The 15,003-nt window shown below is 41.7% G+C and overlaps 1 protein-coding gene across 2 annotated transcripts in view; it reads left to right on the top strand.

Annotated features, from left to right (window-relative positions):
• LOC142564569 (uncharacterized) overlaps positions 1–14,493 on the top strand; it is a 32,129-nt gene extending 17,636 nt beyond the window's left edge. The window contains exons 13-18 of one of the 2 annotated variants that reach the window (XM_075675620.1): positions 416–444; positions 3,481–3,550; positions 8,073–8,150; positions 8,329–8,391; positions 9,318–9,409; positions 11,191–14,493. In XM_075675620.1, the coding sequence (XP_075531735.1) occupies positions 416–444; positions 3,481–3,550; positions 8,073–8,150; positions 8,329–8,391; positions 9,318–9,409; positions 11,191–11,254 (396 nt within the window). In that variant the 3' untranslated portion in view covers positions 11,255–14,493. The remainder of the gene's footprint in view (positions 1–415; positions 445–3,480; positions 3,551–8,072; positions 8,151–8,328; positions 8,392–9,317; positions 9,410–11,190) is intronic. The other variant, XM_075675621.1, reaches the window with a different exon arrangement.
• The last annotated feature ends 510 nt before the right edge of the window (positions 14,494–15,003 follow it).

The following is a 15,003-nucleotide window of genomic DNA, read 5'->3' as shown; positions in this document are numbered from 1 at the left end:
GTGCAAATGTGCTTGAGTGTCTGTACACGTAACTGCTATTGTAATAAAAAAGCTTATACAAACACAATGTCAAATACACTAGCACACTAGCTCAAGAATGTTGGCAACAGCGAACAATGTGGGAAGTGCGTCTGTGCTAGTGGCTGTAAATGAGATGTTATCCTTTATTGTCCGCCTGGTGGCAAGAGTGTACATCCTCTAGGACAAAAATGAAAAAAAAGAGAGCAGTTAACTGCTATTTATGGCTAGTTAACGAAGTAATTATAGGAAAAACACAACATACTATCATTTTTCTCCCTACTGTATTTTCTTACATGAGCCTTCAAAATAGCAGCCATTGCGCAGTAGAGTTGTTCAGCAGATGTTTATGCATTACAAAAAAAGTGTTTCATGTGCTCGTCAATTTTTTTTTCAGACTCAGGTTTTGAAAAGACTGGATCAAAAGTAAGTTTCAACACCTGCCCAGAAAAAATTATTTTAGTTATGGCAAAAGGTTTCCAAGGAGTGGGACACTCTGTAAGACGACCTCGAAAACAGAATTTCTCTGACTTCAAATGCAGTTTTGTCATGGCAAGTCATCTTAAAGCAAAGCTGAAAATGCAAACCTTTATTGCATTACAGTAACTGAGGTGTAGCATAGGGATCTAGCTTCTTTGCTAGCACATTTCGCTGGATAGACTATAGCGGCGGTTTGCAAACTTTTCCAGTACGTGACCCCTTTTAGTAGTACACAACCTACTGTAACCCGTCCCCCACCTTTACAAGCCTTTAGAAAATTTACATTTTTCAATGATGCATATACATTTACCTTTTAATTTATTTAAATGACATTAACCAAAGCAGAGAGAGTTGCCAAAATGCTTGATAATATTTTTTAACAAGGATTGATTGATTCATGTATTTTATTTATTTATTTATTTTAATTAGAAGGGTGTTCGTATTTTCTTTCTTGATACAACTACATCTGCTGAACCCTACAGTTTACACTTTCGGTGAGACAAAACTGGTTATGGTCAGCCATGTTTGGTGAAGTTCTCTTTGTGGTGACCAAAGGTTTAGATTGCCATTTGTGTGACAGTTTTGCTGTCCATCTTATTGTTGCCAAAACCAATATTACACTGTTCGTAACTAACACAACTTCAGAGGCGATATTTATGTATAACTGGATTTTTCTGTGGCCCAAGTGACTGACCTTCTTCCCTTGAAGAAGGTCACTCCGCCGACTGAAACTGGTGGGTAAATAAAGCAAAAATAATTGCAAGTTTGTGCTTGTCATCTTATATACATATATATATATATATATATATAAAGAGAGAGAGACAGAGGGAGTTTTTTAGCCATGTGTGTGCTCTCTTAAGATCACACGCTACGTGACGCCATCAGGCAAAAAAGGATGCACCACTTCTGCCCACCATGCCTCTGAGGGGCGCTTGCTAACACCCCTAGGGCTAGGTCTAGTCAAACATAACTACCCAAGTTAATGGATGGATTGATGGCTATCACCATAGTACAATTGATTGTGCAGTGCACGCATAATGCATAGGTTGTGTGTTTGGCTCCCATCGGCAACAAGTTGACGTTTTTGTCCGCATTAATTTTGCTTTTCCTCATTATTTTCTACATTTAAATTCCAACCACAGCTGATCTCCGCTATGATTTCCTTCGCTTCATTATCTGTTGGCTTTATATGGTCATGATTATATATATACATTATTAAAGAAAATGGGCTCGAAATAGTATGGGCACCGAGGCTGAAAATTCATCTCTGTTCTGGCAAGGAGAGTGTACATACAGTTGTGACTTCCATGACCCCCAGAAAAGGGCTCAATACCCACAGTTTCAAAACTCTCTGGGCTAGACCATTGCACTGCTGAGGTCAGTGTCACTGGTTCAATCCCAGCAGTGGTGACCACATTTCAATGGGGGTGGAGTGCAAAAATACCCGTGGGGTACTTAGATTTAGGTGTACTCCAGGTGGTCAAAATCATTCCTTAATCCCACACTACAGCCTGCCTCATTATCAAATTGGGGTTCTGGCATGTAAAACTCCAGAATTTACTTATTTTTTTTTTGCTGCGTAGACTTAGAGGGTCATCTTTGTGGAGGTAGGGGTGATTGGTAACATGCTTTTCAAAGGTGTAGAACCCTTATAGGGCCCCTCACCGTGCCCTATAGCAATTTTGGTTATATGCTGGAAATTGGTACATGTCCTCTAGGGAGCGTTCTACCCCCCAAAATTTTCACATTGACTCATTAATAGCCGAAATAGAAATATTTCAGTGCTCCGAAACCATGATTTCAGCAGGTGGGCTCCACTGCCAAGCAAGACGCTCTCTCCACTCGCCCCGTCTAGCCTCTGCAAGTGAAATTCCTTCCCTGCGTTCTTCCATACCAGACCCCGAGGACCGCATGACGCATACGTCACAGACCCCGCCTTCACTTTTTTTAACCTCACTTTTTTTTTTTTTTTGGCGCTGTGCACTTCCGCCGGCGGCGTTGTGCGTGAGCTGTTGCTTCATTCATGCAGTGCACGATTTTGCACGCTGTGCACAAGGACACATGACTAGCCGTATAATTCAGTGCTACGCGAATACTGAGGCAGAACAAGCGGATCGCAGAGCATGATCATGTGCTGGAACACGGTAGAAAATGGCATAGCTTCGGTACTTGCACACATGACTTCACGACCGTGGCAACAAGCAGACGAAGCGGAAGTAGATCTCTCTTGCTTCGGTGCAAAGAAAAACAAAAAACATGCAGACATTCTGTTTGTGTGTTTCATTATTTCTCAAAGCCTGAATTTGTCAATTCAAGCAACAGATCACACAAATAATAGATATCGCGTTGAATTATTATCGAAGTAGTGTCACTACGAGTGACGTCACACTGCGGACATGAGCACGTAGGTGCAGGGACAGGAGGACGTCCCAGTCCGGTTTCAAGCATGGTCGCCGCGAAGGAAAGAGAAGATGGCGTTCGGATTGAAATTTCAGACATTTATGCAGCGCGTAGCGATGTAGTTCTTTGCAAACACGATCGTTAGTGCGCATTGTATGCTCTGCACTTGTCAGCTCAAAGTGGCCAGACCTGGTGAAGGGCCTTTAAGCAAGCTTCGCTGTACATACAGTTCTGCTTACAGTGCTTCTTTCACTACTCACAAGACATGCGACATCAGCCGGAGCTAGCCCTACAGCCTGCAATACCCTCTAGAGGGGTTCTATAAGGTAATCGTTAATAAAGTTAAACTTATTACTGCTTGTACATTGCATACTGTGAGGCCATGTGATCATGTGTTTGCATTTAAGGAGAAGGTGCGAACAATTCTGCAAGTTAGAAATAAGGTAAAGTTGCATGCATTGTATGTTTCTTAAAGTAGCATTCAGTTGAACCAGTTCACAAAAGCTTTACACAACGTGGATTCCAACAAGTGTGTTGGATTTGTCGTAATTCCTTTTTCTTTCGATCTCTTTGTGTTCTCAGGCTGAAGGAGTCCGAGGCAAAAGTTGAAGAACTGACTCGAGTGAAATTCGAAAAGCAGAAGAGCTACCAGGTAGGCACACTTTGCATTCGTTTGGAAAATGAGCCATCAGGGAATGGGTTGGTAGCACAGAAAGGGCCACTTCGTGCTCGGTACCTGTGATCAAGTAGCATGCCTCTTAACTCCTTCCTTGTCCCATGAGAATCTGTAAATATAGCAAGATTGAGAAAAATTAACCAAAAATTCTATTTGGAGAAATGTGACTGTCAGCAATGCTGATTTCATAATTTGTCTACTTTCTGCCACTGGTAAATGCAGCTCTCCATGAAATTTCACAAATGTCCGTGCGTCTTCACGTTACCTTGAGGTCAGGCCTTTGCGCTCTTTTTTAAAGCCTGCTTCCTAATGCATATAACCCGGTTTTGGTGGCACAAGAATGGTCTTCAAATAATCTGTGGCCATACTTCAGATCATTATAATTGTCAATTAACAGTTCTGAAGAATCACATGCTGCTCACAACGCATTGAGTTATTGGCAGCTCATGAGAAAAACCTTCGATTCATTGACAAAAACTTGAGTGAGATTTTTTTCTCTTTATTTTCCACATACTTTCGTTCATATTCATGAAGGGTTAGAGCAAGCGACCTTGACTGATGTTTGGCTAACCGGCTTTTTCTTGAGCTAAATCCAGTTATCTTGAACTTTGGTGTATATAATTACAGCTTGCTATACACCTTCACTAACTGCGAATTTTTGCTGTTTGATGCGCTGAATGTGCACAGCTTTATTTAACTTAACATTCATTGTGACGCATATGTATGAACTACAGTAGACCCCCAATAAGACGAACCTTGTTAAGCCAAATCTTTAATTATATCAAGCAGTGTAGAAGGTTTAAGTGAAATCTTCAGTTATGTCAGGCAATGTACAAATGCTTGGTTGATTTCCTACCATAGACTTTGTGCAGAAGAAAGACATTGCTTAGCACAAATTGTTCATTTGGTTCAGCCAAACTTCTGCATCCATCAGCAATGCTTGCTACTCAGTTCAGTGTGAGACCTGAAGTGGCCTCTTACTTTGACTGAAGCACAATGAAGCTTCTTGCTTTGACAAAAGTAAATATTTGGACATGAACTGTGCCAGTGTCGATGATGAGAAAACATCCAGGACTACCACCATGGTAACATTAATTGAGCCTTTGGAGGTCGATAACCGTTATCGACCTCCACAGGTCACAGCTGAGGAACCACAGCAAGTGTTGCTCACATGTGATAGAGCTGATTAATGTTCTGAATACTTTGGCACATTGCTCCAGTAGTCCAGAGCAGAAGTATCTGTTAAAGAAGACGTTTTCAAACAAATTTTAAAATGCTTGTTCGGAAATATTTCTGAGAAGGTTAGGTGGAATGACAACTTCAAGATGTCACACAAATTCACAAAGTGGCAGCAAGTGAAAATTGTTGAGTGGTCAAAATAAAAGTACATAAACCAGTGCTTTGAATTATGAAAGTGAAGTAAATGTACCTTGTTCTTTTTTTACGTGTGGCTGGGTGAACTTAGTATTGTGGATTTTTTTTCTTCAATGATTTCTTTCAAGGTGAAGTTTTGATAACAGCAACGGGTTTTCTTGGTGCTTTCGAGTTTGTCTTCACAGGGCTCAACTGTTCTAGCACAGGTTGAGTGTGGTATTTTTGTTAAAAGCAGACGACTACAGGAGAGATGGGTTTGCAAGGAGCAAGCAGCGTCAGTAAGCCATGACATGTCATCTGTGTTCCTTGCTGTAGACAGAGGTTCGCAAGGAGGTTGAGAGTTGAAGTCACCCACCCTGGTTTACTGTTGGCCGATAATAAAACGCAGCCACTGCACTGAACTTAAGGAACACTGCAAAAATGCATGGCTGTGCAATACCTTAAAATTCCGAGCAAGTGCCCCCCCCCCCTCCAGCAAGTCGAAATCACTGGCAAAGTAGGGGGGGGGGGCGATATCCCGGAACGGTGCCGAAATTCAAGATGGCGGCGACATTTTCCCACAAGAAAAGAAAAGCGCAGTGCACGTAGATTTAAAATTTTGTTTACTTCTAGGAACATGAACTTTATTGAGCGAAAGATGCACGATTGCTATGTCAATCACTTCCTAAACCATCGAGAGACTCGTCCGAGTCAGTCGCAAAAAAAAGTTCACCGCATTCCGCTTGAAGCCCACCCCAGTCATCTGGCACCACGGCTCTAACATCTGCCAGTCCGCCATGCAGGTCACCATACTCCTAGCCGTCAAGTGCGCTAGTAATGCCGCATCCCTTGATGGAGCGTGCCACAGTCTCCTCGGGTGCAGCAGCCCACACCTCAGCAACAAAATGGAGAGCATGCTGGCGCGACGGCTTCTTCAGGTTTCCTTTGGCCGTCCTCTCTTCTTTGCACATATATTCTTCCCACAAACACCGTAGGCTGGACTTGAAACGCTTGTTCCAGTAGATGTCAGCCGGCTGCAAGATGCTTGTGCACCTGCAAGCACATCAGGGCACGGCGGTGTCGCGCTCCTCGAAAGCATTCTTGGCAGCTTGCGTTTTATGAATGGGCGCCTGGCCCAGTACCAGTAAACGCCGCACGTCATTGACGTTTGGGCCCCAGATTCTTGACAGCCACTCCTGCATCTTTTCCGATGTCATCCAGCCATTTTATGTGACGGTGAGACGAACATTAGCTACGAGTGAAAAAGAAAAAAAGTCAGCATTTTGATAGAACGAACTTAGTTACATCATGTGATTCCTCACCCCATTGATAAAAAAAAACATTCTCACCTGGTATGCGAAGGCTCGCGAAGACCCTGGTTGGAATTTTCCCGATTTGTTCCTTGAAAGTAACAAATTCCGGGAGCTTGTGGCCGGTGGCACATGTGGCTAGACAAACCGTGAAGCCTCGTCGGGCACATCCGGTGTTTGTGATCTGTATGGTGCTTTCGCTGACCACGTTGTTTGTCCTGTTGGCTGGGTTGTCTATTCGGACCATCGTCTGGTCCATATTGGCGATGTTGTACAACGTGTAGTCGTTGCGCCGTCGCAGGGAGTTTGCGGCAGATCGAAAGGCACTTGCTGCCTCTGAAAACTCTTCGGGCATCTTCTGGCTCTTGTTCATAGAACGGCGCATTGACACGCCGAACCACTGCTTCCATCTACTTATGTAATGGCTGGAAGCTACGAAATTTCCCAACTGCATGTTGTTGGCTATTTCTGACAGCCTCTTCAGAGAGAAGCCGGTTACTAACAGCCCATGTCCTGCCGTTCTTTCCCACTCGAACTCGAAGAGCGCATCGTCCATGCATTCACTGACAACTGGGGCACCGTTACTCAGCTTTCTTCGAAGTTTTGCTCTCCCATAGTTTTGCTGAAGCAATTTCTCGAAATTACTGTCCCATTCCCATATCCGTTTGTGGTCAAGCTCGAAACGTTTGGTGCACGTTTCTTCCGTTTTCTCGATGCCATTGTACGACCCCAACTTTCTTCGCCACTGTGTACGAATGCATCGGCATCGCGAACTTCGCAACGCCAAAACAAGATGACAAAAGGCGTGTGCGAACAAGCATGCGAATGGCTTGAAAGGAAGGATTGGATTGGATTAGCTTCTTGGACTTGATGGGGCAGACCAGTGTTGCTCAGGCGCGGCATGTGATAAGGGCCCAGGCGGGGGGAGGGGGTGCTTTCCCGGAACGGCACAGCAATATGAAATTGACAGTCAAGTTAGGGAGGGGGGCCCCTTGCATGGGTGGGGGTGCTTGTTTGGAACTTTACGGCACATATCAGCATGCATGCAATACATTTGGAGCACGAGATGTGGTTTTGCCTTCAATGAAACCTCGCACGTATTAGTAATTTGATTGGTGTTCGAGAAAGCTTGCTGACATTTGGTCGTTTGTGACTTTGATCAGTTTCTCTTTTTGACTTGCTGTGCACTTCATGTTATATAATTAAGGGGGGCACTGAAACACTTTTTGGACTTAATAAGAAAACATTTCTGACCTGTAGACAACGGTTCCGTTAAAGTGCAAACCAAATATTATTCAGTTACGTCCAGCATTCAAACCTACCACCTTGTATAATAGATTGCTTGCTGTTTTATGTGGCTTTTGATAGCTCAGTTTTATTTTTCCTGTACTATGCAACATCAGCAATGACGTTAGGAAGGTGTGATAGCTCATACATGTGTAAGCCATTGTGTGAGCCATTGGCACCTTTGTCAGACGCCAGTCTTGGAAGGGAACGAAGAAAAAGAAATAAGTGATGAGCAGGAAACTGCTTATTGGTGCAGCATCAGCCAAGAGGAATTGATAAGTTGTGCAGCAATGAGAACAGTAAACATTGCACTCCTCATATCTCCATTCACATTAGATCTTTTAAATAGAAGTATTCATGGATATATTCCATGAAGGATATTGCTGTCATTCCAGCTTGTTACTAAGGTTTAAAAAGAAAAAGGTGTTCCAGAGCTGCTTTAAGTAGCATTCTTGTGATCTAGCTGAATTTTTTTTCCCTAGATCTTATCTCTTGGAAAGTCTGTCTGGCTCAAAAGCTTGTTTTTTATCGCCTATTGTTTTTTTCAGGATTTTGTGAAGTATGTTGGGGAAAAGTTGGACTTCCTTGTTGGATTGCTCTCTATACGTTCTGCAGATACCTTTCAGGTGAGTCATTAGTTTATGCACTGCTCCTAGAGCCTTATTATTACAGTCTTCAGTAAAAAAAAACGTTTTAGTCCTCTTTTGCTGCATTCCTATTTGATTCTCTAAGCACTGTGCGGCTTTCACAAATATGGAAATAAGAAAGATTTGATGAACAATGCTCAATCACTTCATCTTTCAGGCTTTGTTTGCATCTGAGCTCATTGGGAAGCGGCCACTGAGTTTCCAAGTGGCAGAAATTAAGGTGAGACATTTTTGGTGCTTTCCGTGTACTGGCATGCATGCCGATACATGGAAACTAATGGACTTTTGATGTTGAACTCTTTCAAGAAGGCCTAAGAAACAAATTTTAAATGTGTATACAATTTGCATCTGTTTAATGAGTACTTGCTACATTGCCAAGCAGTCAGCAATCATTATGCTGGAGGTGTTCTTTCCAGCATATTCACATTCGAAACAACATGTGTTAACCATGTTTCCTGAAGATTGCTTTGGTTGAACGAAATGCTGCTAAATGTACACATGGAATCAGTGTGAACAGGAACACTCACTTTGAATCTAAGACTATCGAAACTTTTTGTTCTGGCAGTGAACTCTAGAAAGCTTGACAAGCCACATTTTTCTAGGAGATAGGTCTTCAGTTTCTTATTGAGCACTTTGAGCCATTGAAAATGTAGATGGCACGGTTGCTTTCTAACTTTGTCAAGGTTTGTGTAGCAGTCATAGAGACCTTTAAATATTAAAATATCATTTCAAAGAGACCTTGAAAGCCTCTAAATTTGGTAATGCGCTTAAAAACATTTAAATTTTGTTTGTTGGCTAAGCATAGTGGATCTCATTTAGACACCTCATCCAAGTTTGACGGCAAGCAAACCAGACCTACGAGAACATTCTGAAGGTGGTTGTTGTGTTGGTTGGCTTGAGGCTTGTTTTTTTCTTGCGAAATATTTTTTTGGGGGTTAGTGTGGCGAAAATGTTTTTTTTCCCCTCTGTTGAAGAAGTATTTTTTTGCAAGCTGACAGACATAATGTTCCTTGAAAATGTTTTGTCAAAGCTTCGAAGATCGAAGAACAGCTGCTGTGAACTTTGTTTGCATGAGTTGTCATAGGTCATTCACTTTCCAAGAATCTTCTAATGGATGGTACATTGTGACACTATTAACTGTTACAGAGTAAGTTTCACTGGATACTGCAAGCAATCCGGTCCCTGTGCCTTGGTGAAGTTGATTCGAAAACACAATCCATTTCATACCCATCACTGCCGTAAGTGTGCTTGAAGTATATTAATCACAGTGACAGTGTATCACATCTAAAAATATGTGTTGTCACCGTTGTGTCCATACAGACCAGAAGAGGGATTTATTTTTTTGTTTTTTTCCTGCTGATTTGCCCAACTGACCTGCAGTCTTGGAATTCTGAATTTCAGGAACTTATAATTGAAAGTTGGCATTGCCATGTCGTGCCTTAAGTCTTCTCTCACCAGATCCTGCATGCACAAAATGAGCGCCAGTTTTAATGCGCAGGTCCGGCGCCTATTAGAAGCAGGTTATCCTAGTGTAGCAGTGGCCACTGTGGCTGAGTGCCTAAAGAAGTCGGTTTCGAGGGGGACGGATGTGATTACAGAAAGCATTAATAGCAAAAAAAAAAGTGTAGTGGCTATTCCGTACATTCATTCAGTGTCGCACAGGCTTAAAAAAGTTGCAAGTAGATATGATGTTAATCTTGCTTTCACTGCTCCCAATAAGCTAGGTAAGATATGCGCTGCTGTACAGAGGAAAAAGGAGCAGGTAAAAGGCAAAAAAAGAACAGATATTTGTCCTGTGAAGCACAATAAGAACAACAGTTTTACTGACTGTCATGTGGGTGTGGTTTATAAAATTTCCCTTAGCTCTGGCCAATTTTACATAGGGCAAACGAGATGGTGTATCAATCAGAGGCTAATGGAACATAAAAGGTCGTTAACCGGTGGATCGCCTTCTCATCTTTCCCTACATTGCCAAGATTGTAACTGCACGCCAGAGTTAGATGAATGCGCGATATTGTACAGGCATAAAAATGAAGATACGCGTCTTATGGTAGAGGCATGGCATATCTATAATGGTGGAAGTGCGTGTGTGAGTCAGCCTCCGATTACTTTACATAAGGTAGACCAGCGCATGTAACCGACGGACACGTGGTGATACCATTCCTGAGCTTTCACAGATGAGTTTTGTGTCTTCTTTCTTTTTTCGCCTCAGGGTTCCCTTCAGTTGATAATCGGCATTCGTGTTGTCCACTTCTCTACTCTTGTGTCCTGTCTGCACGCCTCACCTGTTTTTTGCATAATGAAATGTTCCAGCCCGCACAAGCATAGCTGGGAAGTCGCAGTGTGGTTCACAGTTGTAGGCGTTATGACAAACTAAACCAGTTAGCAAGATGGAGAACTCCTCCGAAAAAAAAGAAAACAAAGCAACTATAAAAAGTAAATAAATAGATAATTTCTTTTTTATATTGCAGTCACCCAAGTTACTGTTTTGCCTTCTGCCGGCTTTCTCTTTTGCAGGCTTATTGAGGCTATCAAGTTATCAATGAATAGGCACAAGACACGCCTACAATATCTGAAACTTTTTTAACATTGTTGCTGGTTCTATAGCAAAGGAAGCATGACTGATCATATTGTGCATGTGTCACACTCTTGAATGAGCACCAGCAGTTAACCTAGAATATATGGCGAGACACAAACAAATAGCAGAAAAGTTGGCCCGTGAGATTATATTCGATGATTGATGACTCTGCTCAATGCTATTGTTGTGATTTTAGTGTTGCTTGTCTTTTTGGGCACAAATTTACTCAGTAAAGTATGATTTTCGCCTCTGTGCTTTTGGCAGTTTAATTAATTTTCTTTGTATTGCCCATCCTGCTTGGGCTCAAAGTCCACACTATGAAACAAATAAATTAAATAAAAATTTGCTACTGCTTCTGTTGATGCTTGCATGTAGTACGCTTTGAGACATGTTAAGCTCCATTGGACATTTAATAAGTTGTAATTTGCTTTTTGGTTACAGTCACCATTGCAGCTCCAGCGGTTCTGATGTCAAGGTTCAGGCAAAAAGATCCTTCCGCTCTTGAAATTGTCACCTAATTTCTTCGCGTGTGAGTCTCTGTAGAGGTTCATAATGTGCGGCATCATGCAGACAGAGGTTTACGCAATGGACTGCTTGTTTTGTCTATCACTCGCACTTTCTCATCGTCTGTGTTACAGTGTTGCTAATTATGGATCCTTGCTGACTTTGAAGGATATTTGGTATTCTTTGGCACAAGCGTTTGATGTGATAGGTTGTTAAGGAAGTGACTAACTGCTCATGTATATTTTGGATCTGAGTCAAAGAAATCATGCGTTGTTCTGTGATGATGTGTAAACTTGGAGTTGCATTTTTTTTGTTAATGTGTGGGTATTTATGAGCTTTTGGAACTTGAGAAATTAGGAAGTTTCCAGGTTTCTGAAAGCATTTCTTTAAAGTATGTGAATGAAGTTAAATATTCTGACGTATGTATATTTTTCTTATGGTACAAAGCTGCTATTTACCGGTGATTAGCAACATCTGAATGTGCTCATAGAACTCCAGCATGTTGGCCATATTGTTTACTGACATCTGACTGGATTAGCGTCTGGCCAAATTCCTGTCACGACTTTGTAACGGATAGGTGTAGATTTATTCTACAAACATAATCTGAAAGTTTCACTTAATTACCACAAATATGTAAATGAATTTTAATGAAAATTCACTTAATATGCATTGCACATATACTGTGACATATATTTTGACCATTTTTTTTGCACATTGTAATTGCAATCGTATGCAAATATTGTTAATTTTGGTGTGTGCCACCTCGATAACTTAAATGTAATTTGATGCATCAAATGCCACTGCCTACAAATGATAAGTTTTTCCCTGTGACAGTGACATGGGAAAGTTGAGGTGTTCATTGTAGGCCAATGCAGTCACAGTGTGTGTGGCCTTTCAATATTTCTTATACTGATTTTTTATACAGTAAATCTTTGCACTTCCGTTATGACTGTGAGCTAAGCATCCTCTTGTGCTGATCTCAACTTTGAAGAAGGCTTGCTTTCCATTTTGTTTCTGGAAGGCACACTTTACTTTTAGTACTTATTGTGAGCTTTCTTTTTATTGTGACTTTTTTTTCCATAACCGCAGTTCTTTCATGGCAGGGCCGCCGTTTTAGTGCGCCATATATGCAGACATTTATTTTTAACTACGAGTGCTGAACTTGTGTCATACCGTATGCACTCCCTTAAAAGCCATTTTCTTTTTTTTTTTTCACAATCTTAATAAGGTACGACCATTACATTAGAGAGGGCAGTTTTGGTCCAATTTTTCTGGGCTCTCATAATCCCCACGATCTCTTTGTACTAAACGAGTGGACACTGTTGTTTTCATAACGCATTTATTTGTTCACGCGCACAAGCCTAACACCTGGCGCCTGTGTACTCCTCAACACTGTTGGTGTTGCTGCTGCTCAGGCTCTGTTCGGCGGCGTACTCATCGATACCAATGCCCTCCATGCCACCTACGGCATTACAGATGCCTTCACTTTAAAGCTTTTCATAACTACCAAAGGCGTATTGCGCTTAGAAAAAAAGGGAAAACAAGCTTTCTTTTTTTATTTCAAAGTTTGGTCTTCTAAGTTGGGCGTGTGGCTTTTTTGCATGTGTGGCCCTCACTTGAGTGGATACAGTATTTAAATGTGATAAGTGAGGCATTCCAACCTGCATTCTTCGATTAAGGTTAAACTGTGCTTTTTGTGATGTTTACTTTTTGCAGGTACGTATACTTTTGTTACAAGTACCTTATGACTTTCTTCAGTGGGGCCCATATTTTGAAATGTTGCTTTGTTTACTTCCGTAATGGTGTTTTATTGATGTAAACCTATGTAAGTCTGAATTTATAACATTCCTCGCTAGCAGCTGCTTATTGAAAACATCCTTAATGAACGTTTCAGTTGAAGCAGTGCGTTGGCTAGCTTCTGCTGTGCTCAAATTTGACTTAAAAGGGCACCTCTCATGTTGGTGTCACTCACATTACCCCACCTTTTTGTGCCCTGAAATCTGCTTGAGGCTGACAACACTCAAATGTGTTCACACACACAGTTCGCGCACACACATCTTGTAGAAATATATTTTGTAGCCTTTTTTCCAGCCTTGTCTTCATGGTTCCTTGACCATACGCAAGTTTTCATGGTTGGGTAAATGTTAAGAATGATTTTAAAGGGAGTCTGAAAAGAAACACTATCAGCTTATACTGATAACATGTTTCTTAAGAGCTCTGTTTTCGTTAATTTTGCTTTGATAGGTTGGTTATTAAATGAGAAAATGAGGCTCAAACTTACATCTTTTAAATCTTGTGCTGAAACCGTAGTGCCAGTGTGTCAGTGTGTTGTCATGGGTTTCACACTATATGTTTTCTTTATATTTAGGTGATTATGGCTCAGTGACAGCTCTTGAAAGTTAGTAAGTTCTGCATCTGGGTTGTTTAGAATGCAATGTCGTACGTTTCTACTGATGAACGATTAACTAGATCTGAGCAGACACCATCAAAAATCGCATTAAGCAAGCTGGTGCACAAACTTCAACCAGGCATTGCCATTCATTTTTGTTTTTGCATCTTTTTTGGCTTACAAGTCCTCTTGTCATGTTAAGAGTGGTTTTGTGTGTGTGCATGTGTGTGTTTGAGGGGGGGTGTATTGTTGAAAGGTAATTTACCAATACATCTGAAACTATTGTTCTGTTAAGGGTCCCATTAAAAATCTGTTGTAGCCTTAGGCCATCTCTCATGAGGATAATGTTGAGGAGAGCGTGAGTTGCACGAGGAAATGGCTTGAAACAAAAGTGCTTCAAGACATGGGGATATCATGTTGTGGAAGAAAGCGTTGGCATAGGATGTTTCTGAACTTTCGTTTCATGAGTGCTTTTTCGATGCTGTTGGAAACTTTCAGGGCACATCTTATGTAGCAGGGACTGTGGGAGATGTTGTCTTGGGCCGTGGAAGTTATTTGAGTGCTTCACCGTGATATGTGCTTGTCAGTCCTTTAATGTACAATTTAAACTGGCAGGTGTGTGCAGGCTCCTATATTTTACGAAGTCTGGTTGAGAGCTAAATTCCCAAAACAAGTGCACAACTTTTTTGTTGCAGCTCACATATTTTGTGATTCGCCTGCACATGCAGCTTACTCGAATGAACGAACAAACCATATATACACTTTGTATGTGTGTTTTGGGGATGGGAATAAAAGTGCGATGTTATTGAAATTGCGTCATTTGTCATTTTTTGTGCTGGCTCTGTTCGGCCATTGTTTTTTTTTCTTCACATATGATACAGCCAACTGCGACAGTTTTAAAAGCACGAAGTTGCAATAAAAGTTTTTTTTTTTCATTGGGACTTTAACTTATAACTTAGCCGCATGGTAGTTATACAGGGGAAGTACCCACTGCACTTTAAATTCCCGTGCTAAAGCACAGTGGCTTTAGCACTGTGCTTCACATTGGCAGTGAAGCTTGCCTCTTGGTGGCATGGCAACGCAACATTTCCAATTTCTCCCATCTCCTCTTTATATTTGCCGTGTCTTCTGTGTAGCCAGACGGCGCTGTTCCCACGCACGTCTATTCTTTCACCGCGGGAGCAACCAAGGAGTTTGTGTCTCACACCAGGGGCCTCGCCGTCTTGTTTTCCGCTTAAGTCGCGGACGCAAACTTGAATCCAATCTTGATTTGCCGCAGTTTCTAAAGCCTTTACAATGTGCGGGATAAGCTTTGTGGTACAATGTTCGTCGCCTACGCGGTGGACCTGGGTTCGAGTTAG

The sequence above is a fragment of the Dermacentor variabilis genome, chromosome 11, assembly GCF_050947875.1.
Source record: "Dermacentor variabilis isolate Ectoservices chromosome 11, ASM5094787v1, whole genome shotgun sequence".
Taxonomy (NCBI): Eukaryota; Metazoa; Arthropoda; class Arachnida; order Ixodida; family Ixodidae; genus Dermacentor; species Dermacentor variabilis.
The sequence above is the reverse complement of the archived record's forward strand: the minus strand, read 5'-3'. Positions and strand labels throughout refer to the sequence as shown.